At 36.9% G+C, this 26393-nt stretch overlaps 2 protein-coding genes and 1 pseudogene across 3 annotated transcripts; all 3 read left to right on the forward strand.

Annotated features, from left to right (window-relative positions):
* The first annotated feature begins 1819 nt into the window (after positions 1-1819).
* Positions 1820-3190, forward strand: LOC146380785 (GTPase IMAP family member 7-like). Its single transcript, XM_084939958.1, has 3 exons — positions 1820-2031; positions 2202-2245; positions 2628-3190. Exons 1-3 carry the CDS (start codon positions 1820-1822, stop codon positions 3188-3190), a joined length of 819 nt encoding a protein of 272 aa, XP_084796084.1.
* A 272-nt stretch (positions 3191-3462) lies between these two features.
* LOC146380786 (GTPase IMAP family member 7-like) lies at positions 3463-13587 on the forward strand (the record flags this gene model as incomplete). The annotated part of the gene is made up of 2 exons (XM_084939959.1): positions 3463-3954; positions 13519-13587. Coding segments are annotated over 2 exons (561 nt in total), but the record flags the coding sequence as incomplete, so codon positions are not given.
* A 2492-nt stretch (positions 13588-16079) lies between these two features.
* LOC146380787 (caspase recruitment domain-containing protein 8-like) lies at positions 16080-23808 on the forward strand (annotated as a pseudogene). The gene is made up of 2 exons (XR_014801348.1): positions 16080-16564; positions 21188-23808. The product of XR_014801348.1 is annotated as a caspase recruitment domain-containing protein 8-like (transcript).
* Positions 23809-26393: the final 2585 nt, after the last annotated feature.

The raw sequence follows: 26393 nt of genomic DNA on the forward strand, positions 1-26393 counted from the left end.
AAAATTATTATTCAAAGTGTAAATGCTTAAATATTAGTCACTACTTTATCACTTTTCTTAATCGATGGCACATCACTTACGATTTTTTAGAGATACTTCAATACTTTAAGATTTCAAGAACTATCTTCACAAAAGTGGGTTAAAAAAAATATTTAAATTAGATTTAAAATAATCTATAAATAATACTGAAGTGAAACTGTACTGTCTATGGTGAAAGTCAACATGAATTGAAAACAAGCAATGGCACTTTTGTTGATTAAAATCTTTGCAGAGAAGTTCCTGCTTCTGGCTGCCAACATTTCTTAAAAAGAAAAAGAAAGAAAGAAAGAAAGAAAGAAAGAAAGAAAGAAAGAAAGAAAGAAAGAAAGAAAGAAAGAAAGAAAGTATTTCTGCCTAACAAAGCTTCCTGAATGTTTGTGTTTCATTATGATCACATCAACACAAGTGTCACTAAAAAATATTTGGGGTGAAATCCCCTAGGTGTTACAGGCTTTTCCACATCACTATTCAACTTTCTGTCATATTTGCTAAAGTCCCAGGGCAACATCCTTGTTCCTTTCTAAGACGCTGTGGATTCTTTGTATTTTACTACTTGGAGATAGGATTAAGTACTGATTGGGGCAAATTTTAGATGATCACAGTAGGTTTTACTCAGGGAATTTGGTTGTTTGTCGTTAACCCCCCGCCCCCAAAAATCAACAACAACAAAAACAAACCATCCAGAGTATCTAAGGTACGTTCTTCTCTTTATGACAAGTGTGACAGCTGAGCCTCCCAATTTACTTCCTGCATAGTGATTTAACAGCGTTTTTTCTAGTTTCAAAACAAACAACTTTCATTTTCTGAATCAAACATTGAGTAAATTACAGTATGGCACAATGATTACCATGAGATACATAATACACATAGAAACACTACATATTGACATCGCTTTGGAAATAGAAAGAAGACTGAAGAGAGGGAATGTTTCTGTTCTTACAACAAAAATTTGTGGGTTTTTTAGAGTTGTAAGACACCCCTGTGGAATTGGACAAACTAGAGTTGGATGTCATGAACACATCGTTTCCAGTTTTTGATGTACTGTGTAATTAACTCTCAATATCGTTATTATTTTGACTGGTTTTAAACTGGTATAATATTAGTAAAATAGTGACAATACCAAGTCATGTGATAAACGTGAAAATGTCCCTGAAACACAATTCCAAAATTTGGTTGAATATTTCTCAAATGTCGTATGAATGAAAATAAAGACAATGTGACTTTTCATATAATATCAGTTACAAACAGAGAAGCTTAAAGATAATGTATACCTGCTGTAGATGATGTCATACTTTGTTTTCAATGTTCTAACTACGCAGGTGAGAGAGATGAATGTTAGAGCCTCTTTTCAAAACATTCTTTATGAGCAGCTTTACAACAGGCACACCTTCAGTATTTGCATAACAGGTTCATATAACAGAGACACAGAGCAGCAGAGCTTGGAGACACCGCACAGGTCTTCCGTCTCTGGATTGAAGAACCATGTCTCATAGTGAGTTGTGCCAAAAAGTTTGTATTCCATTAACATCAGAATCTTTGCTTTGTATTAATACGTATGTGAATAGCGGGAAAATATTTTTAAATGTAAAGGTTTATAATTGAATTTCAGATTTTAAAAAAGTAATGTTGAGTTTTAACCTTTGCTAGGCACATGGGTCAAGAATTTCCTGTAAAAAGAAAAAGAAAACCTTTTTCTTAAGGACATGAAAACATCTGCTTACATGCACAGCAGACTTTAAAACACAATGTGATGAGGTTTATCTAAGAATCACACCATAACATGTCTTTAATGATCATAGAGGACGAGTCTTCACCTGAACCTGTGCAGCCACAGAAAGAAGATCTGAGTGAGAACACAGAGACAGCTTCAGCAGACATGACAGACCACCCTGATCAAGAAGAAAATCAGATCCAGTCCAGCAACACTGATCACAAGACTGACACACCAGAAAACATGGATGAAACTAAAGAAACAGGACAAAGGAACAACAGGTAAATGTGAACATGGAGACTTCTAGATTCTGGATTTGACAAAACTTTATGTGAAATTCACACTGAACAGAAATATTCTTTAATGATGTTCACTGATTTAAAAAGATGATCAGCTGATGATATAAACACAGTTTCTAATCACTTCACGAGGTTCAACTCTTCTGTTACAGTTCTGATGAAAATCCTGAGTTAAAAGATCAACCTGAGACAAAAGGTGAGACACAAACTTATACAGCAGTTTGTCTTCAGGTCTGTGTCTTTGATTGGTGTAGGTGTAATTCAATAGATTTTTTCCTCTTCAATTCTTGCATCATGCAGCAGGTTTTCAGTGAACTACAGAAACTTGCTGAAGAAGAACAAACTAGGAAAGCATATATGTTAGCTTAAATATAAAGGCTGTTATAAGTGATTACACAGTACTGGGGCAAAAATGACTGTATAATATTTGAAATGGAGTAATTTATGTCATGTCTTTCTCTATAATTTTAATTTTGGTGCTTATTATTGAATATGAAATTTAAGGATACATACAAACTCAGAAAAAGTAATTTTTTTGATTTAAAGTACCTTTTTCGATTTGTAATTCATCAATGCAGGAAAGCACTCTGAGACCAAAGTGAACCTTGTCCTTCTGGGCATGGCCGGGAGTGGAAAGAGCGCCAGTGGGAACACCATCCTTGGAAAGAAGAGCTTCATTTCTAAACCGAGTTCAAAGCCGATCACCACAGAGTGCCAGGCGGCAGAAACAAGGAGAAATGGCCTACACCTGTTTGTAATTGATACTCCAGATATCTTTGATGATGAAATCAAATCATCAGTTAAGAGCAAACATGTTAAAAAATGCAAACAGCTCTGCAAGTCAGAACCTTGTGTCTATTTAGTTGTGATGCATGTGAGCAGATTTACAGATGGTGAGAGAGACATAGTGGGTAAATTAGAAAAAGCTTTTGGGAGTAAAGTTAAAGAAAAAACAGTGGTACTGTTCACCAGAGGAGACGACCTGCAGCAGGGAGAAATAACCTTTGAGGAGTTTTTGCATAAGGGCCATCCTGGTCTGAGGGAAATTATTAAACAGTGTGGCGACAGGTGTGTTCTCTTTGAGAACAGAAAGTCAAGTTCACAGCAAGTGAAAAATCTGATTGACACAGTGTTAGAATAACAGACAACATAACCTCATGTATGAGTTAAAACCACGTGCTTTGACATTTGGCCTTTTTCTGTAGAGCTATGAATAATTTAGAGTCTGAAAGTTATTCTGTATATTGAACTGGAAGATAGTAATAAAATAATTGCCTTCACTAAAAAGTTCACTAAACATTCATTGTTCAGAACTGTGTTCATGTATCTGAACTTACACCTAAACATGTCATCTATTATAATATGTATAACATAGTTTTTGTTATTCAGGTAAGCACACTGGCATCAAAGTGAACTGCCAGTGGAAACACAATCCTTGGACAGAAAGTCTTTCTGTCTAAACCCAGCTCAAAGCCGATCACCACAGAGTGCCAGGTGGCAGAAACAAAGATAAAAGGTGTGCATGTGCGTGTGATTGATACTCCAGATATGTTTGATAATGACATTGGAGAATCAATTAAGAAAACAAATGCAGAAAGGTGCAAACAGCTCTGTGGGTTTGAACCCAGTGTGTATGTACTTGTGATGCATGTGAGCAGATTTACAGATGGTGAGAGAGACATACTGAGAAAGTTAGAAAAAGCCTTTTGGAGGAATGTTAGTGAACAAACTGTCATCCTGTTCACTAAAGCAAATGACTTGTATCGTGATGGAAAACGACTGGAAGATCTTTTCCGTTATTGCCAACCTGATCTGAAGAAAATCCTTGAAAAGTGTGGCAAAAGGTGTGTTCTCTTTGAAAACAACCAATCACACTCAGATCAAGTGGAAACGCTGTGGGACACAGTGTTCGTGGTGCTACGAAGACTGTAGGAGTTGTAACTTCATGTATCAGATCGGTGGGGCAGGCTTTTTCAATTCTCTTAACTTTCTCACTTTGTAAACTGTGAAACAATCAGATTACTGCTTCATTCAATAAAGTGCTTCAGTGCATCCGGTGTCTCTTTGAATAATTTATTATACAAATTATTATAAGATACTTAGATACTCTCATATATTCATGTTAAATCAGAAGCAGGAAGCTAAGTGATAACTGTAAATGCTGCCCTTAATTGGATTGAACTGAAAAGTTTCCAAAAAACATTTAACAATGAATGGAAGAGTTCAATACACAGATATCCATATATCAGAATGGAAAATGTAATGTAGTGAAAATCCATAAAACAGAAATAATATTTTATTACTTTTAGTATGGACCTAGATGTGTATCCAGATGCAGCGACGCTTCATAAGTCAGTAACTGGTGTTATATCGCCATCTACTGGACAATTGATGTGTAAACTCAGAGCAGCTAAACCCAGTTCAAAGCCAATCACCACTGATGTAGAGCTATAATTGGCATGAATAAAATTAGTGAAATATATTTCACTAAATCATTTATATATCCATCAAATCGCTAGTTTCCCTCTTTACCTGAGGAGATGACCTGATACCAACCTGATCCTGAAGTCGTGGCTGCAGGTGTGTTTTTGAACAGCAGCTCAGGCTCATATGAGGATGGACACAATGACCAGGATGATCCAAGAAGGGCAGAATTTATAATTTCATGTGTCAGATCAGAGCAATAAAGTGGTTAGAAATTATTTACTGTCTAAAGATAGAAATTCATAATCATAAAGCGGTAATAGTCAAAGCTAAAGGAATACTTGGCTCAGTAGACCTCTGAGTCAGGGGTTGTTCTTTCTTTACAGAGGGGTTTTTTATAGCACTATCCATGCCAACCAAAGTCTTCTAAATGACTTCGCACTTTCAGAAAGACAACCATTGTAATGCAATTTATTCTCCAACGTTGTGTAATCTATCATTATAAATGTAAATGTTAGTAGAAAATGGTCTGGCAAAAATGTAAATGATGAGTCTGCTCACTTACATTGTAAGAAGAGCCAGTTGAGTCTAGTAGTACTTTAAGTTGACTCGTATGATTTTGGGGGAATATAAATAAAGCTGAATTGAACTGAATTTAATGTTTTGAGGTGTTCAACCATTTAAAATGACATGTGGTGATCTTACAGCTCTACACAAGCAGAAAAGTATAAAGTAAAACCAAAATGGATCCATTCAGCAGCTTCAGCGATGGATTCTGCATTCAAATAAGAAAATATAATGAGACAAAACATTTAGTAAATGTTTTTTATCTGCACTGCATGTTGTGGGAATTACTGTTTGATTTATTCTGACAATTTACTTTAGTTCAGAAAATTTAAGTAAGAATTCAGAAAAAATGGTATAGTGTCAAGATCACTGAGCGGGAAGTAAAGCTGTCACACTTTTCAATAAGAAAATATTCCCCTGAGATGCTCTGGATGCCTCTGTTGGACATCAGCCTGTGACTAAACAGCCAGCTCAGCCAAGTAAGATCTTTAATCTTTGAATACCACTCTCTTATCTCCATCATGAGAGTCCAAAAGGAACAAGGATGCTGCTGTAAGGCTGGAACAAATATGACAGAAAGTTGGATACTGATGTGGAAATACCTGTAACACTTGTAGGTTGAAATCCACTGGTGTCTTCGGTGCATGTTTCCAGTGACACTTGTGTTGATGAGCTTGTAATGAATCACAAACATCCAGGAAGGTTTGATAGAAGGAAATGTTCTTAAAGAAAAGAAAGCAGGAAGTTCCCTGTTTTTAATCAACAGTTCAGTGCTTCTGAGTCATTGCTTCACTTCAAGACTACTTTAAAACAAGTTTAACTGAACGCATTCCAACCTGACGTAGCTGTATTACAACTCTGCGTAAAATATGAAATAAAAATAGAAACTCACTTTCTGCATCCACTTAGGCTTCTCCTCTGCTTCTCATATTTTTTCCTTCAGTTGTTGTCGTCAATCTTCAGGCCTGGCTTTAATAAAGTTCCAGGTCCAGATGGTTTTCCAGCACTTTTGTAAAGAATTGTGTCCAACACTAACATCCGCTATTTTTCAGAACAATTTATTTTTTCAGAACAATTACTCAAATTCAGAGTGATCACACAGCGATTCCAAACGTCAACTCTGCCAGCATTACCTAAACCAGCCAAAGACCCTACACTCCCATCCAGCTACTGCTTCACTGACCTAAAAAATAATTAGAAGAGTCCTTACCAGAAGACTAGAAAAAGGGTAGACACTCAGCCAGTAGTACACACAGACTAGTACATGTAATATTACTGTAGTAGTACTGTTCCATCAACAGATTAGAAACCACTGTTATTTCTTTGATAAAACATTTAGGATATTTCCTCCCAACAAACCTTCCTGAACATTTGTGATTCATCGTGATCTTATCAACACAAGTATCAGTGAAAAAAGTCTCACAACAACATCGTTGTTCCTTTCTAAGAAAATGTGAGTAGTAATACGTAGGCACTTTTGTTGCGGTGTGGGTTCATGTGCGTCCGTGTACGCCTGCACCTACCCCTGTACAAGGCACTTTTGCTAGTTCATGTGAGTCCCTGGGTTCACTAGGGTTCATATGGTTTACCCACGTATTAATTTAATCAATCAATTATGTTTTAATGAAACTACTTTTTATGGATTCTGCATGTGTCTCCCCAACAGTTATACAGGCATATGTGCTCTTAAAAGAAATGCGTTGTTTTACCGATGCCTTGACAACCCTGAAATGGCGATATGACTTTTTACATTTATCTACAACTGGTCAAAAAAATGTGTTTCCAAATCCTGGCTGGTAACAATGTCTCACCAGTCATTTTATTTTAAAAATTTAATTGATTTAATTTAACCACACCTCATTTTACGGATCTACGAGGGTTTCCTATCTCTAGGTGATTTGATCATTTTATTTTAAGAAATAAATAAATAAACGGTTCTAATATGACTTTATTCTGTATGGGAAAATTCGTGTTTCATGAATGTTCATAAGAGTTTAAAAATCTGAATTTCGGAATCGTGATCAATAGGTAGACAGAGCATGTCAGTTTTTAAACAGAGTACACATTCAGCCTTTAGAAATAAAACGCTGTTGCGTTGGTGACACAAAAACGTGTGTGTGATATTTTAAAAGATATTAAAAAAACACTCTTAAGGGTGGTGATTCTTACAGTACTTGCTGGTGAAACTTCTAATTGTATATAAATAGTGTAATAGCATCGCACATTGCACTGAGTATATTCAATTTTTATTTGTCACATACACAGTACAACATACAGTGAACAGCTTGTGTCCTGAACTGCGGACAGGCTGCTACTCCAGGGCTGGTTTTTAGCATGGGGAGGGTAGACAGGACCCTTACTGAATAACAGGTGGGAATCGAACATGTGATCCCCGCTCCCGAGGCGTGTAGTCTTACCACTAAACTATCCAGCTGCAACACTATCCAGCTGCAACACTATCCAGCTGTGAGTATTGCACATTAATGAGTGATTTATCCCATTGTACAGTCGAAATGAGGTAAAGTCGTACTGTGTTTTTTTAAGTTTTCAGTGTTTTTGTTTTTCCATCAGTCCCACAGTGGCGGGGTTTCGCTTTTTTCAGAGGGGTCACAGGGGCCTATGACGGAGTGTCTGTATTCAGCCTGTCAAACCTGGCATAGAAGGTGTTGTGGCTGTTTGTCATCAAGTTCCTGTGCGTGTGTTTGTGTGGGAACAATGCCAAGCTGAGATGCTCATTTGAAGAAAATATTTCACAAAGTAGAAATAAATGAGGTCACATGTGCAGCAGACTTCAGAGGGTTTTTTTAAATCAAAGATATAGGGCCATAACATGTCTTTAACGATCATAGAGGACGAGTCTTCACCTTCACAGAGAAAGCTTCAGCAGACATGACAGACCACCCTGATCAAGAAGAAAATCAGATCCAGTCCAACAACACTGATCACAAGTCTGACACACCAGAAAACATGGATGAAACTAAAGAAGCAGGACAAAGGAACAACAGGTAAATGTGAAACTTTGTGAGAAGCTTTAACTTAATTTAAACTGACAAATCAGGTTAAATCATTTTATGTTTTTAATCTTCTACATCAAAGATCAGCTGATTGTTTAAAAGCAAACAGCTTCTACATCGGTTCCTGAGGTTCAACTCTCACATTACAGTTCTGCTGAAAATCAAGAAAGAAAATGAAGATTTACCTGAGACTAAAGGTGAGACACAAACTTTTGGCACTAAAAGCATGTGAACAATCACAATTACATAATTACTGTATTTTCCAGGAATAGTGATGCTATTTTCAGGAGATTTGATTGGTCAGTAGGAAGTGCGTTAATACTTTCTGACATCTAATCTTGATTATAATCTGCTCCAGAGCAGTTTAGGTTACCATGGTGATACAAGTTACAGTAGTAATATACCCTGTTGGGATGTGAATCACCTTCATAAAAAGTTAACCCTGAAAATGCCTTGACTAAATAATAATAATAATAATAATAATAATAATAATAATAATAATAATAATAAATAGGACAGGCCTCTGCACATTAGTTGTGCTGGAGACCCAGCATTGTGAGTTTATGTTTCATGTCTATCGTGTGTTTTCTTGTTGTCAGATTCAGGTCATCTCTGCATCTTATTATGGTTCCTGTTTTACTTTGAGGGGATCTTGTGCTCTGTGTTCATTGTTTTAGTTTCACTTTCCCCTGTGGTGTCGTCAAGCTGTGTTTTCCATCCCCTCGTCATCTCCTGTGTAATTAGTCTGTGTGTCTTCAGTTGTTCCTCCTCAGATTGTCTGTGTTCTATCCCTCATGCCATGTCAGGTTGAGTAGTTTCAGGATTCTGTGCAGGTCATGTTCATGCTGCTATTTCGTGTGTGTGTTTCATAGTTCTTTCATGCACCTGCACAAAGTCCTGTTTGACTGACTTGGTGCCATCCTCATCCTGGGGACAATGTGACAGGGAGAGGATGGTATATATGTTTATGTTATGGTCTGTATTTTCAGTTTGAACTCAGTTAATATCTACATTTTTGATTGCTGCTGCTAGTGGCTAGATGAAAATGACAAAAAGCAAGGGGGAAAGTGTACAGTCCTGTCATGGTCCACTCTATACTTGTCCTAACACATGCATTTGGAGAGCTGTGTAGTGTTTTGATCCAGTCTATGAAGAATGAACCAAATCTAAATTTGTGTGGAACTGCTGCTGAAAATTTCTAGTTTCAAATGCGCTCTCTGCATCTAAAGAGACAACTGTGGTTTTTAATTTGTTGATGGAACCATAATCTATTACATTAAGTAGTCTGCATGTATTGTTGGTTTAGTGTCTACACACCTGTTCGGTCAGCATGGATTATGTATGGGGTGATTTTTAATAATCTTCTGACAAAGTATTTTAAGGTTTAAATTTATGAGTGAGATTGTGTGGTAACTGCTTGGGTGTAAGATCTTTGCCTGGTTTAAGAAGCAGACTAAAGATTTTTTTTGCATATGAAACCGGAGGAGTTGTACTTACATCTTATGCCATCAGCTTGCCCTAGGCCATCAAAGAGCCAGATGTGTATCCAGATGCAGCGTCACTTCATCAGTCAGTAAGTGGAGATATATCGCCATCTACTGGGCCGTTTATGTATAAAATCTGAACTTGGCAAGGGGAATAAGCAATAAGCACTTCTGGAACATCCTCTCTGAGAACATTAATTGGAAGCCGTTATAGAGCTAAAATTGGCATTTTAAATATATTTTAAAATCATTTATATATCCAACAAATCAGTAGCTCCCTCTTTACCTGAGGAGATAACCTGATACCAACCTGATCTTAAAGAAATAATTCAAAGTCATGGCTGCAGGTGTGTTTTTGAACAGCAGCTGAACTTAATGATCAGGATGATCCAAGAAGTAAGAAAATAAAATAATTTCATGTCTCAGATCAGAGGAGTAAAGTCTTTAGAAGTGATTTCCTTTCTAAAGATAGAAATATGATGAAGCTTGTAGAACACAAATATAGTTTTAAACTGCATCTTTATTTTTCTTATTTCTTATTTCAACTAACAAGTGATGATTTTCTAATATATGTTTGTTTGGAATAGTTTTATGGATTTTTGTCAAATAATCCAACTACAGTTTGTCAGGGGTTGTTGACCCAGTGCTTTCAGTTCTGTCACGGTTAGTTTATGTTGCCACACCAATGTTGTCCTCACTTTCTGTTTTCCCTGTGTCAGCTCGTCTCTTGTGTCATTAGCCAGATTATGTTCAGCTGTGTACTCACCGGTCTCTCATTACCATCCTCATCTGTCAGAGTATTTAAGTCCTCAGTTTCCTTCTGTTTACCGTCGCGTCATTGATGTGGTCACTGCTGTCTGTGCCACATGTTTGCCGTTCAGTTCAGATCAGTCAGCCATTCATTCATTCATTCATTCATTCATTCAGTCCAGTTATTCAGTCAGTCAGCCATCTCCTGTTCTCGTCATTCGTCTCTCACAATAAACACCCTGAATCTTCACCGTGAGTCCTGTGTTTGAGTCCTCTTCTCCACATCCACTCAGCAACTCCTGACACAGTTAATCCAGAATAATTTAAGGTTTTTCAATACACCTACAGGTTGTTCTCTGTATGTTCTTCTGTAATGAAATTAACCACACTTAGTAAACTGTACAGGAAATGCCCTCTACTGGACATCTGATGAATGAGCTCCTAAGAGTCAGCCTAATATTTTAGCTCAATATTTTTTATATTCTTAGACTTTAACAGACTATATAGATCAGAAGACTCATATCACGGAGACCTTGCAGGACCACAAGTTTCAAAGACTTCTTTGCATTTCAGTTTTGTCTGAACACTTCTTACTCTAGATTAGGCCTACATGTTTTTTCCAATACTCTTTCCAAAGTCATTATGATTTTAATAAAAATATAAAGTGTCTAAAGGCATTTACACACTGGACACAAAAAGTATGCAGTTATTTGGTATTCGCCCATTCTTAATGTGATCATAAACAGCAGCAGAGTCATTTTGCTGGAAGAATTTGTTACATTTTTCAGACTAAGCTCAAATTTTCAGATTTTTCAGATGGAAATAAACAGATCAGACTGCTGTATTTAGCAACTAGTGTTCTTATAGCACAACACACATACCAGTACTGAATTTACAATAATGAAACAATACTGTTTTACCTGAGAAACAGATATATGCTTCTCCAATTCAAGTGGATGTCTGAAATGATTTCTCTGCCTCCTCAGATGTGGTCCCAACTCTGCCAGCAAGAGTTCAAACCGCTGCACTGAACTCCCAAAATATGAATGAAAGCTTCAACTCCTGCATCAAACCATGAAATTCTCCCTGCTGCTGCCTGCTCATGAGAACTGGATGAACCCAGAATCTCAGTTTCTTAATTTTCTTTTTTAGAAACATCAGGACCAGCTCGTCTTCGCTTGATTTTGACTTGATGTTTTTCGCAGGCATTTCATGAGAACCACTTTTTCACAAAGCACAGCTCTTTCAGTTTGTTTACTAGAAACAACAAGTCTGTGTGCAAAAAATTAGGAATTTCATGTGTTTGTTTTGTTTTTCACAACACACTCAGTGTGTAATGATCAGACAAGCAATCACTGATTGACTGACATATGTATAAAGGATTTAGATTTTTAAATATCTTTTCACAAGTGAGCCTGTTATGAAATAAAATTTCTTAAATGTATATAGAAGTGCACTGAGAATGATGTTCCTGATGTGAGAACTACAATGTGAGAATACAACGACTGCTTTTGAGCAGGTTGAGCTGATTTTAAATACTTAATATTCTGTCAGAATCAGAGATCCACTCAGAGTTCATCTGCATTATGTTTTAAATAATCTATGGGTTCAAAAAATATGAATAAATATATAAATAAATTACACCCAAATCAGTTATGTTATTTCGACCAGAGGTGCAGCCAATAGGCCTCAGTGGGGGAAATAATTATTTGATCCCCTGCTGAATTTATAAGTTTGCCCACTTTAAAAAAAAATGTAACAGTTTCTAATTTTTAAGGTATTTTTATTTTAATGGAGAAAGACAGAATATCAACCAAACATCCAGCAAATCCATATTAAAGTTATAATAATAATAATAATAATAATAATAATAAACTTTATTTATAAAGCACACTTAAAAACCAAGGGTATGCCAAGGTGCTTAACAAGTAACATAGAGAATAGAAGGAAAATAATAGAAATAGGACCAAAGCAAGTACTAAGTATGCAAGCAGGTAGCTGTCACTGATACATAGGAAAGCAACAGGTACAGAGCAAACAAGAAATTAAATGAGCATAAAAGTGCATAATATAAAATCATAAAAGAAATATTAACTAGAGGGAAAGGCAAGATTGAATAAGTGGGTTTTTAGTCGTGATTTGAACAGTGCAATGGAATCAGATGCGCGGAGGTCGAGAGGAAGGGTATTCCACAGTACCGGGGCAGCCAGAGCAAACGCACGGTCACCCCGGGACTTCAGCTGAGACCTGGGTTGGGTCAGAAGTAGTTGAGAGGCAGATCTGAGTGTTCCAGCAGGAGTATGTGATTTGAGAAGTTCACTAAGATAACTTGGTGCTAATTTATTAATAGTTTTGAATGTAAGGAGTAATATTTTAAATTGAATAATTATATATATATATATATATATATATATATATATATATATATATATATATATAGATAGATATATAGAGATATATCTATATATATATATATAGATAGATATATAGATATATAGAGATATATCTATATATATATATTATAAGTCAATTTGCATGTCACGGAGTGAAATAAGTGTCTGATCTCCCATAACCCAGCTGGCATTCTGGTTCCCACAGATTGATTGTGTGTCCATGTGGCACACAGAGTACATTCAATCAAGACTGTATATCTGCACAAGAACTTATCAACATACACAAAAAGGAAACACGGGTCAAAACAATTGAGAAATTCTGACAAACAGGAAGTCATCCATAAAACATGATGCCAGAGAAAAATGATCAAAACAGGAAACAACCCAAAAATGATTACTGAACACAAACCCAAGAAACTCACACTAAACGAGATAGATAGGAACACTTGGGAGGCAAGAGCAGTCATGTCAAAATAGAAACTAAAATGTAATAATACTACAAAACAAATGAATTACAACAATGATAAAGACAAAGTAGGAACTAAAGTCGCAAACATAAAAGTTAAAGAACTTTATTTCCTAAAGGAGAAGTAGAAACTGAAAAGGAACAGACAATATAAACAAGGCTACAGACCTTGGGAACATGAGAACAAAAGTATTTGATGTCTGTAGTAGTGGCATCACTCTGTTATATGTATATGGTTGGTGGATGCTTTTGTATGAGGTCAGTGTAGCATGTACAAGTAATCCCACCTATCTGAAGCTCAGGCACCAGACTGTTCTACACACTAAGTTTCAGTTTTATTTTTTTGTTGTTTTGTATGAGCTCATAGAGAGGGGATGTCCCTAATATTGTCAAAGCACACAATTCTGATTTTGAAATTTGTTCCTTTTCGTCAAACCTAGGAGCAGCCAATCAGAAGACTGTAGTCTTAAAGTGGAATGGGACGAAACAGTTTGTTTCAAATGCAAGAGGACAGATTGTTATGAAATATGAATCATACAAAGCTGCTCTGTTTTAGTTGAAGGCTGCACCACATGAACCTAACGGAAGTGTTTCGTCAAAATACAACCAAAATTAAATAAACAGGAAGCTGACAGAAAGAATCAATAACTCAGTTTTAGTTTTGTGTCTTTATTTTCCTCTATCAGTTTAAGTTGATCACTTTTGTGCTGAAACAATAAGTTTTATGAGCTAGCCACTGTCCCAGTAGTCACAGGTAGAGCACACCTGGACAGATCACCAGTGTGAGGACTAACAGAGAGACAGACATCAGAGTTACAAATCTATTTAAAATGACTGCCAGCTTGCTACAGCTGTATGTATGAACATGTGTTTCTGTGCTCACAGTCCACTTCTCAGGGAGCTGCAGTTCATTTGAGTCCCCTTTATTAAACAGACCTCACAAAAGGCTAATGTGGCTGGTCCAGTAAGTTAAGTATGACAGGTTTGGCCAGGGATTAAATCATATACTCACAACATTAATGTAATGGTCCTGAATGGTGTGTACCCTTAATTATTTTTCCCACACCTGACTAAAAAATATTGGCATTTTTAACATTTGTACTTTGGGTTTTGTATTTCATCTCTTCAAAGTTGAAGACACCAAATGTTTAGTTTTAACCTGAGTCACTGATCACTTACAACATTTCCCAGAGTCTGACAGTAAACGTATAAGCTTCTAGTTTACTCCGTTTAATCCTTATGATTAAATCCTGGCTCCTTTAGTCCTGCAAGATTTAAGAATCCAGACTTTGTTCAGACAGGTAGAATTTTATTTTACATTGACCCGGGTCAGTATAAGTATCGGACAGTTTAAATGAAGCTCTGGAGCTAGCAGAACTATATCGGGATAGTTATTGGAAATATTTAACCAGTAATTCAATTTCCAACTAGCCATGTCAGGAGCTAATATTTCTGTAATAGCATTGTTTTAATACCACGCAGACCTTCGCACACCAACTTTAGGTAGCACAATAAAGATGACGTAAAACATGTAATAAAATCTACAAATGCATCTCCAAGCTGTTATATCAGCACTCGTTTTACACCTCATTATCATTTATGAACACTCGGTGACTGATGGATGAGAACAAACTTAAAAAAATAAACAAACCCCGGGGATGACTGATGGGGAGGAGCTCCGAGGTCAGGTGGCACATCTGTTTGCTATAGAGCTGAACTGAGCATGTTAAGATTGTGCAGTCAGGGCGCTAGCAGTGACTTTCTTCTTCAGCTCATCAGAGAGTTTTTGGATATCATCTTTAAGGTCGGTGATGGTTTTGTTTTCTTCCTTGAGCAGCAAATTATCCTCACAAGTGAGCGCCGATCGTTTCGGAAAGCAAAAGCACTTGCGTTTATAATTGTGATTGTTTAAGATTCAGGCTGAAGTGTGTAGAGAAAAAACAAATAAATAAAATCTAACAGGTTAGAAATAAAAATGTGGTTTCAAAGCAGATGAAAAGATACTTTGTGGCTCCTAACAGCTGGCAGCTTCAACAGGAGAACAAACGAAATAGAAACGTGTAAAAGCCTCCTCAGTATGAGTGTGTTCATAAACCGGTCCAAACTGACATGCCCTGAGTTTGTTGTCTTGTACAAACAGTTAATAATTACACTTTATGAGCAAAAATTATTTTCTTTAAATGTTCTTTCACTTTCAGTTTTAAATGATTGTGTCAATGGATGTCATAACGGAAGAGAACACGTCATGTTCTGTTAACTTTGACTTGAGAGCAGATAAGTTTTATCTTTGGCCAGATCATGTGCACCTGGTTGAAATGAAAAATGTTGGGTCTGAACGAGAGGCACCCGAGCATCGCTCAGACACCCCTCCAAGACAGGAATTAAAAATATTCACAGTCAGTTCGTTGAAACTTTAACAGCAGGCGTGTTTCAGTTTAAGGCTACGTCCAAACATACACGGGTATTTAAAAAAAATATATAATTTGTTTAAAAAAAACCCGTCCGCACGTGCAGTTTTGAACAAATATTTCCGTCCACATGTAAATCACAAAAAATGCAGTCAAGAACATATCAAATCCTAACCGTGTAGAAATGTTGGCCAATCGGGAGTCTATATTCCTGGCAGGGAACGAGTAAACAGGACTTTATGTATAAGTACTTCTGAAGTGTTTTTGTGTTTTTCTGGACAGCCAGCTAATTGTGGGTAACTTTTCAAGTGCTTTCATCATTTCAAACGTTAATAACTAAAGTCAGTAATTTGGCTGTTGTGTAGACTCACAACTTAGGAACGAACAAAGTGCATACAGCAAACATAAATGTAATTTTATATATATATATATATATATATATATATATATATATATATATATATATATATATACAGAGGTGGGTAGTAACGAGCTACATTTACTCCGTTACATTTACTTGAGTAAGTTTTTGAAAAAAATGTACTTTTAAATTACCTTTTTTGCACGATACTTTTTACTTTTACTTGAGTACATTTATGAAGAAGAAACGGTACTTTTACTCCGCTACATTTGCAAAATTCGACTCGTTACTTTAAAAAAAAAAAAAAAATTAGTTTAACACATTAGATAACATGCCGTCAGTGAAGTTTCCGGTAACTTTTTCACCAATGAGATGTGGCCATGCAGTCACATGACCAGTTTGAAACCGTGGCGGGCAGAGCGGCTCAAGCTTTTCAAAGTAGCGACACACGGAAAGAAGAAATATGATGGCAGAGTCTACGCTAGAGCTGAAGAGGATGAACACCTTTGGCCTCACAAACAAAGAATATTTCGCTTAAAAGCAGCACAAAAGAACAGCTATGTCTGCAGTGTCGGTGTCTTCAGTGAGAGCCAAAACAAACCAACTTTTCAGCGTGAAACAACTCAACTCGTGTAACCTGAGGAAACGGTAAGTTTACTCTAAATATCTTTTTAGCTGTGGCTAGCTGGATGTCAGTCTTATGTTACAGCAGCTGTGTCGAGCTCGAGCTGCGAGTCATATTTTCGGCGCTACGTTGTAGTGAGATAAGTTTGTGGGTGTTTTGTGCAGCTTCAGCTGTCTTTTTAACTGCTAGCTGCTTAGCTATCGTGAGCTATAAGCTAACAGCTAGCCTGGTTAATGACGCTAGAGTTCCACGCACATGTAAACAGCTCGTCTCTACTGCTTTAGTGTTAAAACAGAAGGCAATACTGCGACTGGCAGGGTTTATTATGTGAAACAGCAGCTTGTTTAGTTTAAACAGTCTGCATTAAGCTGGGCAAACACTGTGCGATTTTTTTCAGTCACGTTATTCAGCTCCCGCTCAAACTGTACAATTAAATCTCAGGGGTTAGAAGTTCATAGGTCACGATGCAGGGTCTCACACTATACGGTCTGATGTGACCTGAGTGCCCAAACTGTGCGTCCATAACATGAAGCTTATTATACAAAATCAGTCCCTCGCTCTCCCTCTGTCTTTCACTCACACAGAGACACCATCAACTTTGCTAAATTACTAATGAAAAACATTGACCAGGCAGCTTTGATTGAGCAGCAATGTCCACCTTTCATATCTTTCATGTTTGAACAATATAATATCACGTTATTACAATATACATAATTATCACGTTCGTACAATATAAATATTATATTGTACGAACGTGAAAGGTATATTGTACTAACATTAAAAGTATATTGTTAGAACAATAAACTTTTTACGTTATAACGTGATATAGCTCTATTTTTCTTTTGCCTGGGTGGCAGCTCTACGCTTACGTACTCGGATGAGCTTGCCTCATCCTACAAGTTGTGCCTCCATCTCTTGTGTCCAGATCACACGCTGCACTGCCGTGCTGCTCCACCTTTTCTCTTTCATTTCTGTGTTTGTGCGTGCGCAGTGTGAGGAGCGACAGGATTTCAAACTGGTTTGATTATCATGCGACCATACGATTGATGATTGGGAGCTAGTCGTGAGGTGTTAACTGCTTTTCGTTACCCCATGTATACTACACGATGCACACACAATTAAGGCAAAACACGGGCCAATCCCCAAAACTGTTGCACGACTAAAAATCGGCTCAAAATGGGCCAAAAATCGCACAGTGTATAGGCAGCTTTTGGAGGCTAGCTCCAAACAAACATCTGCAGCTTGGCAGTGTATACAGCACTATAATGACCAGACCTAATTCTTTTGAAAACCATACATCTTTCCACAGGTCTCCACTTCATCAGACATCACCTAGACTCAGAGCTGGGTGATGCTTGAAAAAGATTTACGTTGTGAAAAACTGAAATCTTGAAATTAGAATTGTTGTGCCTTATTTTGTGGATCTTTTTACATATATTCCTTTTGGAAATACTAAAATTTGTATATTTATTTATTTTTGTTTGTCTGATAGCATTTATTTATAAAATAAATCGGACATTTCAAACAGTTACTCGCTACTTACTCAGTACTTGAGTAGCCTTTTCACCAAGTACTTTTTTACTCTTACTCGAGTAACTTTTTTGACGACTACTTTTCACTTTTACTTGAGTAATAATATTTTAAAGTAATGATACTCTTACTTGAGTACAATTTTTGGATTCTCGACCCACCTCTGGTACTATGAAGTACCATTAATGGCTTATCGAGCTGTGTCGAGCTGAAAGTCAGGGTTCCCGACTTGGTCCCGGTGTCGTGCCAAAGTAGGTATCCCCGACAGAATTTGTTTCCCCTGTGCTGGGAGCACGCAGGAAGTACTGATGTTTTCATTTTGTGAAAAAGTGGAAAATTAGTATCATTACATTACCATTCAGTTTGAGGGTTACAACAGAAAATTATATATTTATTGCTCACGGGGTATCAGATGGGATTATTTTAATAAACCATTAACATTTTGGCTGATAACTATTTTTATTCTCCTGTAACTTTACTATATAAAGAGCTAAATCCTCCAAAGTTTCAGGAGTAATGCATCATAATAAGTGTTTGTGAACGAAAAATCAGCAATGTGGGATACTGTTTGTCCGTGATTTGGACAGTCCAATTCTGTCGGGGATACCTAGTTTGGCACGACACCTGCGTTGGTCGAACAGATTTGTGGTAGACTTGCTTTTCAGGAGCTGCTACCGACAAAACAGCAAATAAACACAAAATGTGTCATCTGTGACACTTGTGAGGTTATCTCAAACACACTACGTCAGTTATTACTCCGATTTCAGCGTTTTTGCTTCACAACTAAAGCAAGCAGTTTACTTTGTGTGCACTCAAATGGAGCCGAGTCAACCAGCGCCATAGCCGGCCTGTGTCTTTTCTCTGGAAACGAATATTTTCAGCCAATATAGGCAATCCATCAACATGGCTGGAGAGTTAGTAGTTATATAAATGTGGTTAATCTAATAAACATTTCTAAGAAGATGGCAGTTACTGTGAATTTACAGCAGTTACACAGTGATTAGTAATAAACAGAGTCAGTGAGAGTGAGTGGATTTAAGAAAGTCAGTGACTCAGGTGTGTCGATTGGTTTGTCACCTGTTTTTGAGTCTGGAGGGGACGTAGAAATCTTTTGTTTTAAATCTTAGTTAGGAAGATTCCTGTTTTAAAACAAGCACTTTTTGTGAGAAATGCAAGAAGTACATCTGCAGAAAGCACACAGTTACATTCTGTCCATCATGTGGACAAAATTGAAAATGTGTTTTTAAGAACGAAAAACCTTTACTAAATTGTTCCTAAAAATAGTTATGGAAAGTCAAACAACACAGTTTGACATGTAGAACACAGACATACAACACAGTATGTCTGTGTTCTACATGTTTATCTAATGGAAAATAAAGTTGCTATTGTTTTATTGCAGTTTTTTGACAATTCTGAGTGGATTTACACAGTACGGGTCAAAATTGTTGGCATTGCGTCTTTCAGCATGTTGGTGGGTAGATTTGGATGTACCAGGGGTAAGTGCAGCCACTCAGCCTCTACTCAATGTGATCATAGCAGCAGGTGCAGATGTGTCACAAGTTAATCTAGTAGTAGGCTGTGGTACTTGGCCACAGGTGGCAGCAGTGGACTGACCTCCATTGGAGACTGCTCCAGCTGCTATGTGATAGTCAGTAGATGGGCTCCAATTTGAAGATCATATGCTGTAATTTTGCAGTAACTGCCATCTCTTTACAAATGTTTATTAGATTAGCCACATTTATCCAGACTGTATATAACATCCAACTCTCTCCAGCCATGTTGGTGACTTACCTATATTGGCTGAAAATGTTCATTTGCAGAGAAAAGACACAGACTACGCTAACGACATGTGATGTTACAACACTAAAAAAATAAAACGGCGTCGTTAAAGCGTTGACGGCTTGTTAACGTGTTGACGGCTTGTTAACACGTTAACAAGCCGTCAACGCTTTAACGACGCCGTCCAGCCCCACGCACGGGGGCCCTGCGCAGAACAGCTGCGAAATCTGTCTGTCTTTGTTATTATGTTCAGCGTGTTTTTAGTTTACATTTTGAGCTTTTTGTTATGCACAAAAGCAACATTGTTTTATTTTATTTATGGAGCATTATTATTTAATACATGCTGATAATTTATTTTTGAGTAATTTTTTCATGTACATCTATGCTGAATGTTAATAAAAGTGCCTGTGTGAGATCTGGGACACAGCTTTGACTTCGAACTCTTTTTTTATTCTTACTTCATGGCTTTAAAAATACATTGAGATATATATCATATATCGCCATTAGGGCTGCCACAATTAGCTTAGCATTAGCTGTAAGCTAATGATAGTTATATAAGATCAGATGCTGCTGGTGCAATAAGCTGTACGTTTTACGTCCAATGGATGATGATCTGATTAGTCGACTAATCGCAAAAATAATCGGTGACTAGTCTATCAAAAATAATCGTTTGTGGCAGCCCTAATCACCATCCAGCTAAAGAATATTGAGATATGAATTTTGAGTCATATCGCCCAGTCCTTGAAATAGCTACAGTACAGATTTTTCTCCATGTAAGTTTAATATCTGTCATGCTAGAGTTTTGAAGGTTTCTCTGACTTTTATGGTATTTCTCAAAAATATATGCCAAAATGCACCTTAAAATACAAATGTTTTCTATTACTTCAACCATATATATTTTATGCTAAATAAACAGCTTGAAACTAACATACAAACACAAAAGGAAAATTTAACAGCAAAACTGTTCCTCTTCATTCACATAAACAGGTCATCACCAGAGAAAATCTGCATTTAAAAACTGACAACTGGCTTGTGCTGTGGAAATACAAGAACCAGTTAGATAGTTTTCTTTGAAGAATGCATATGAGGCTTGCAGTTTAAGCAGTGTAAAGACAGCACATGCCATTCAGACTTTAAGCTGTAACTGTCACATTGTTGTAGTATTGTGTCAGATTTAGATTGATGTGTATTTCTTTTAAGATTACAGTTAATGAAACATTTACCATTGTAATATTAAGATGCACGCTAAGGGACTATTTGAAATCATGGAGCACTGATTATTTTATAAGGGTTTTAATTGTCATTTTTTTGTTTTTGTTTTTTTATTCTGTTTCCAGCAGGTGAAAACTACAAGAGCCAAAAAGGTCATGAGAGAAATTCTGACAGTAGTCAGTGAAAACCGAGACAAGATGAAACACAGTGATACAGGGAAAATGGATATACCATTAAACACAAATCTAAGGAGGAAAACTTGGGCTGGGAGTGAGAGCACTAAAGGAAAAGAAAACAGTTTTGCCATTTGTGAGTGTTGTAAGGCCCTGATACATGACAGCAACCAGTGTAACAATCCAGCATGGAATAGAAGAGAAATAGCCGAACTAACTAATTTGTCAAGAAACGATGTTCCACAACAGTATGAAATGAAGGGAAAGAAAAGAAAAAAGACAAAAAAAACAGGCTCTGATTTACTCCCTCATGGTAAACACAAGAAAAGTGAAACAAAAAAGGCAAAAAGCTTACTTTCAGAACCGATGTTTGATCAAGATCAGTCAATTCCTCGTGTTAAACACAAGCAAACACAGACAGAAATAACAGGAAGCTTCCTTTCTAACACTCCAGGTGATGGGCTGAAATTTAATCCCATCAGAAGAGTTCCAAAATCAAGCCACTCTAAATATCCTCCTTCCTGCTCCCTCTCTGTGACCTCTTTTGTTGATGAATCAGCAGCAGGTAGCAGCACTGCAAGTCCTGAGAGTGAAGAAATCGTGACACACACTATTATGAAGTCTGAAACCATGCCAGACGATTATAAACTTCGAGGAACATCTGGATCTAGTGGGCTGTCCAGCAGATCCTGCCTCTTGCCCTGTTCTCACAGCATGGTCTCACTGAGCAAAATACCCCGTGAAAACAACAACTTTACACAAGTAAACAGCTCACCTGATATGCTGTTAAATGAGTTTACACCAGTTATCACTGATGATTTTGATGATGAAAACTACACGTTCCAGTGCTCCTGTCCAGGCCTGTACCAGTGCAGTGTGACCGGCCTGGTGTTTTTAATGAAGGGTGAAGGAGACGTGGTTTACAGGACTGTCCCTTGGAACAGGAGGCTGCTGGCCCAACACCACAAGAAGCCTGCAGGACCCCTGTTTGACATCAAATGTCAGCAGCAGTCTGTGTGTCAGCTTTGTCTCCCACACTGTGAGCTCATCTCCACAGGTGGAGGTCAGTTCTTGCAGGTCGCTCATGTGAAGGATGAAGGCATCAAGTTCATCACCCCTCAGCGGATAACAGAATGTCATGTTGTTATAAACATCACAGGGTTTTCTGGTTACGGTATTGTCAGTGATGAAGACTCTCCTCCTGACCCAGTCCAAGCTTTGGTTCTGCTCTTCTACAAACCCCCAGTTGATCCTGATCTCAGCTCAGTGTGTTGTTGCTTCCAAGGAACGTCGTGATCCGTGATGTACAGCGCACCAGGAGGAAACTAATTGGGGATGAGAGGTACATAGATACATCTCCTCACTGCAAACTGCATCCAAAGCAGGTTTACACTCTGTCCACTGTTCCTGGGGATGATCTGATTACAGTTGAACCAAAAGAAGCTGATTTTGATGATGAGTACTACGACAGTTACTTTACGTCATTCCTTGTGTCTTTAAGAAGAATCCTCACAGATGTTAACCTCAGTCTGAAAGATGAGAGCAGCTCCACCTGTGTTTGGGAAAGAAAATTGTGTCTTTTCTCCCCTACAGTGGGAACTTTGAATCGTCCTCCTTCTCAGAGGCTGTTAAACACACGAAGCTGCTTCACTGAAGGGATATCAGCACCTAATCTCAGCAGCCTGATCGACAAACTGCTGGAGAAAACAGTGATAACTGATGCAGAGAGGGAGGCAGCAGATGCGAAGCAAAACAAAAGGGAAAAGGCTCGTTTTGTTATCGACACTGTGAGGAGTAAAGGTGATGCTGCCAGTTTAGAGTTTATTAACTTTCTCCGTGAGCTTGACAAAATTTTTTGCGGGCATCTTGGTTTAAATTGAATGGATATTCTATGACTTTGTTTTTGCAGAACTCGTGGGGAGAAAGTGAAGCAATTACCTGCATGTTTGTGTATATATAGGGTCAGCAGGGAAAGGGCTGGGAAAAATCCAAAAACAGTATGTTGGTCTTAAAAGTATCTGATAAAACAATTTAAATATATACTATCAGTCAAAAGTTTTGACAGTCTCATTTAATGGTTTTTCTTTAGTTTTACTACTTTCTACATTGTGGGTACAAACTGAAGACATCAGATATTTTTAAGCAAAATATACAGAATCATGTAGCAAAGAAAATAATTCTCTAAATGTGTCTAATATTTCAGATTCCCGAAAGTAGCCACCATTTGCTTTGATACTGCTGCAAACCCTTGGCCTTCTTTCTTTGAGCTTCATAATGTAGTCACCTAAAATGGTTTCACTTCACAGGTGTCTTGTCAGGATTCGTTTGTGGAACTTTTTTGTGTGTTTACTGCATAATTCCATATGTGCACATTCATAGTTTTGATGCCTTCAGTGAGACTCTACAATGTAATTTATCATGAAAATAAAGAAAAACCATGAAATGAGAAGGTGAGAACTTTTGACTGACAGTGTAGCTGTGCAAGTTAAAGGGCTTTTTCTATAACATAAAAAGGGCAAATTGGCCAGTGTGAACACAGTACTGTGCATCAACATTGATTTAAAAAAAACAAATGTGTGGTTACTACTTCAATTAGAATTTTAAACATGCTTTTGTGCGATGCATCTATTTTTAGTTATGTTTTGTTTTGTTTTCTAAGAATATCATAAAATGAATAGGAAAAGTAAATAAAAACAATGCACATTACGACCAATTTCAGAGTTTAACCCTGTCACTTGTACATTAATTCATAGAAGATAAGATACTTAAAATTTTAAACAATGGTTTTCCAAGTGCATGATTTCAAGGACCTCATCCTTGTTAATTTTCCATTATAAAATGTTCGTAAAGACAAATTGCATTAGCACGCTTCCTGTAAGAGGACAATGAAAAAGGAGACATGACTGTATTTTATCTTTCCCATTCAGACTTCTCCCCTCAAATATTTGCAAGTATCTTTAAAAGTCTGTAAAATGTGTTTCTTTAATGGTGCCAAAGTCTTTTTTTTTTTTCATCTTTCTTTGATGAGTGAAGAACACATTTTGTACTGTGATTCTGAAATCATACAGTTTCAACGTTTCATCAAATATTGCAGCTGCATATTTTTTTTTTATTCTGTGTGTTTTATAATGAGTGCTGTTTTAAAATTCCGTGATGCTTTTCTATGCTTTCTTATGTTAATTTACAGTGACTTCTTGCTTTTAAACTTTGCACTTTGTGTTCTTCTGTTAAGTTGTTGTGACTGACAGGTGAATATAATTCTTTGAAAAAATTTGCATTAAATTCAAATTGTTTTTTGATTCATAACAGTTATATAAAATTTAAAATATTTGTAAACTGTTTTTTACTGCAGATCTCACATGTTATTTATGGCAGGAAGCACACATTTCTCTGTATGTTTCTGATTTAAAAATCCACAAACGTCACATTTGTAAAGTCAGCTGAATGATGACAGTGATTTCAACATCCTAGTCTGAGTTTAAATAAAGGGAAACAAACATTAAAGTGTCTTTAATCTGTGTTTGAATCTGTTTCTACAAATCTGACAGAAACCAAACAGTTAAACACATTTACCTTTAAATTCCTGCTTTGTTTTGAAATTATGCAATATTGTGAGTTAGATTTTAGTCTGCTCTTTAGGGTGTTTTTCAGCATTATTTATTCTCACTTTTATTTTTAGATTTTCAGTTTCTAGTTTGCTTTATTAACTATAATAACTTGTCCCCATGGTTATTTAACTTGTTTAAAGGAACGTGAAACAATGTTTTGCTTTAAGACGGCCTTTAACGAGGTATCAAATTAATTAAATTTACTTGAAAGTGTCTTACAAGATAATTTCCCTTAAACTGTTTGTACCTTCATCAGCCAGCAGGGGGAGGCATTTGCTTAATAAGAGTGCTCTTAAACTCACTGCAGGTGAAACCTGAAGAAGCCACGGTTTGATATCCTGCACAAAGGAAACCAAAAGCTGGACAATCACAGAATCTGTGCTGACATCTTTACATTTACCCTTTTAAATCATTGCTACGGGCTATTCAATCCACATACAACCTTTCCAAGAGCTTGGTCCGCATAGCCGGCAGTAAGTCGGACTCGTTCCGTGTGGGTGATGGACTCCGCCAGGACTGCTTTTGAATAGTCTTCTTCTTTTTATCTATATTTCACTTTCTACTTCTCTATCAGTAAATGCAAACAAGGTAGCCATGTGACAGTAACTATGTACAACATTAGAAACAGGAATATTTCAGGAATTCACTAGTCTGACTTCAGTAAAACATTTGCACGAGTCAGACTGGATGTTCGTTTTGTTTGCTCATATCAGATGGTTTTTTCTTTTGAACACGTATGTTGATTTTTGTTGCTGACTGTAAGGAATCCATTTTATCGCCATTATCTTATCTTTTCTGTCAGTGGAAGACAATGTGCATGAAAACAAATGCCCTTGGAGCAACTCAAATCTCTACTGAAAGTCACTGATATAAATCTTGGAATTTTCTGTGCAGTTACAAATGTTTGTCTCGTGGTGTTCTACAGTTTACATAAAAATTCATTTCATTTGATCATATACATATTGTTGTATACACACACATAAGCTAACAGATAATGTGAACAACTTGGAGGAAGGTTGAGACAACTTGATCTGAGAAAAGTAAAGAAGTTTAGCTGAGAATAAGATTAATCTTGGGCCACCTTATTTTCTTTACAATGCGTATAAGTCAAGTCTTTCCAACCTGACATGGTCGTTTTATAATTCAAAATGAATCTAAGGTAAAAATTTATATGATTCCTTGACTGCCACTGGTATCACCAGATTGGGATACATTTGCAAGTCATTTACTGAAACATCAAAGCACAGAAAAGATTCAACATATCATCTGCTAAGGTTTATTTGTTTGACTTTCTCCAGTCACATAAGGTGAGGAGATAAAAAAGCAAAGTTTTCCATTTTATATGTTTGCTACATCCCAAAGGCGAAACTCTGGGAGTGGGTGTGAGGCGCAATACTAAATGGATCCTGGAGAGAAAGAAAGAAGCAAAAACAAAAACCATAAATGATTAAATCACAAATTTTATTCATATGTGTCTGAACACAAAGAGACTTCACCGGCGTTATGTCAGTATCAGAACAACCCTAGGTTTTACCTCAGACTGTAGCCAA

Source organism: Perissodus microlepis, chromosome 9, assembly GCF_051167445.1.
Source record: "Perissodus microlepis isolate ML-2025 ecotype Zambia chromosome 9, ASM5116744v1, whole genome shotgun sequence".
Lineage (NCBI taxonomy): Eukaryota > Metazoa > Chordata > Actinopteri > Cichliformes > Cichlidae > Perissodus > Perissodus microlepis.

Excerpts from the sequence above, each read along its gene's own strand:
- LOC146380785 (XM_084939958.1), top strand. The coding sequence starts at position 1,820 with ATGTCTTTAATGATCATAGAGGACGAGTCTTCACCTGAACCTGTGCAG. Across the intron at positions 2,032-2,201 it reads ACAGGACAAAGGAACAACAG|TTCTGATGAAAATCCTGAGT; the intron begins GTAAATGTGAAC and ends CTTCTGTTACAG. Across the intron at positions 2,246-2,627 it reads AGATCAACCTGAGACAAAAG|GAAAGCACTCTGAGACCAAA; the intron begins GTGAGACACAAA and ends TCATCAATGCAG.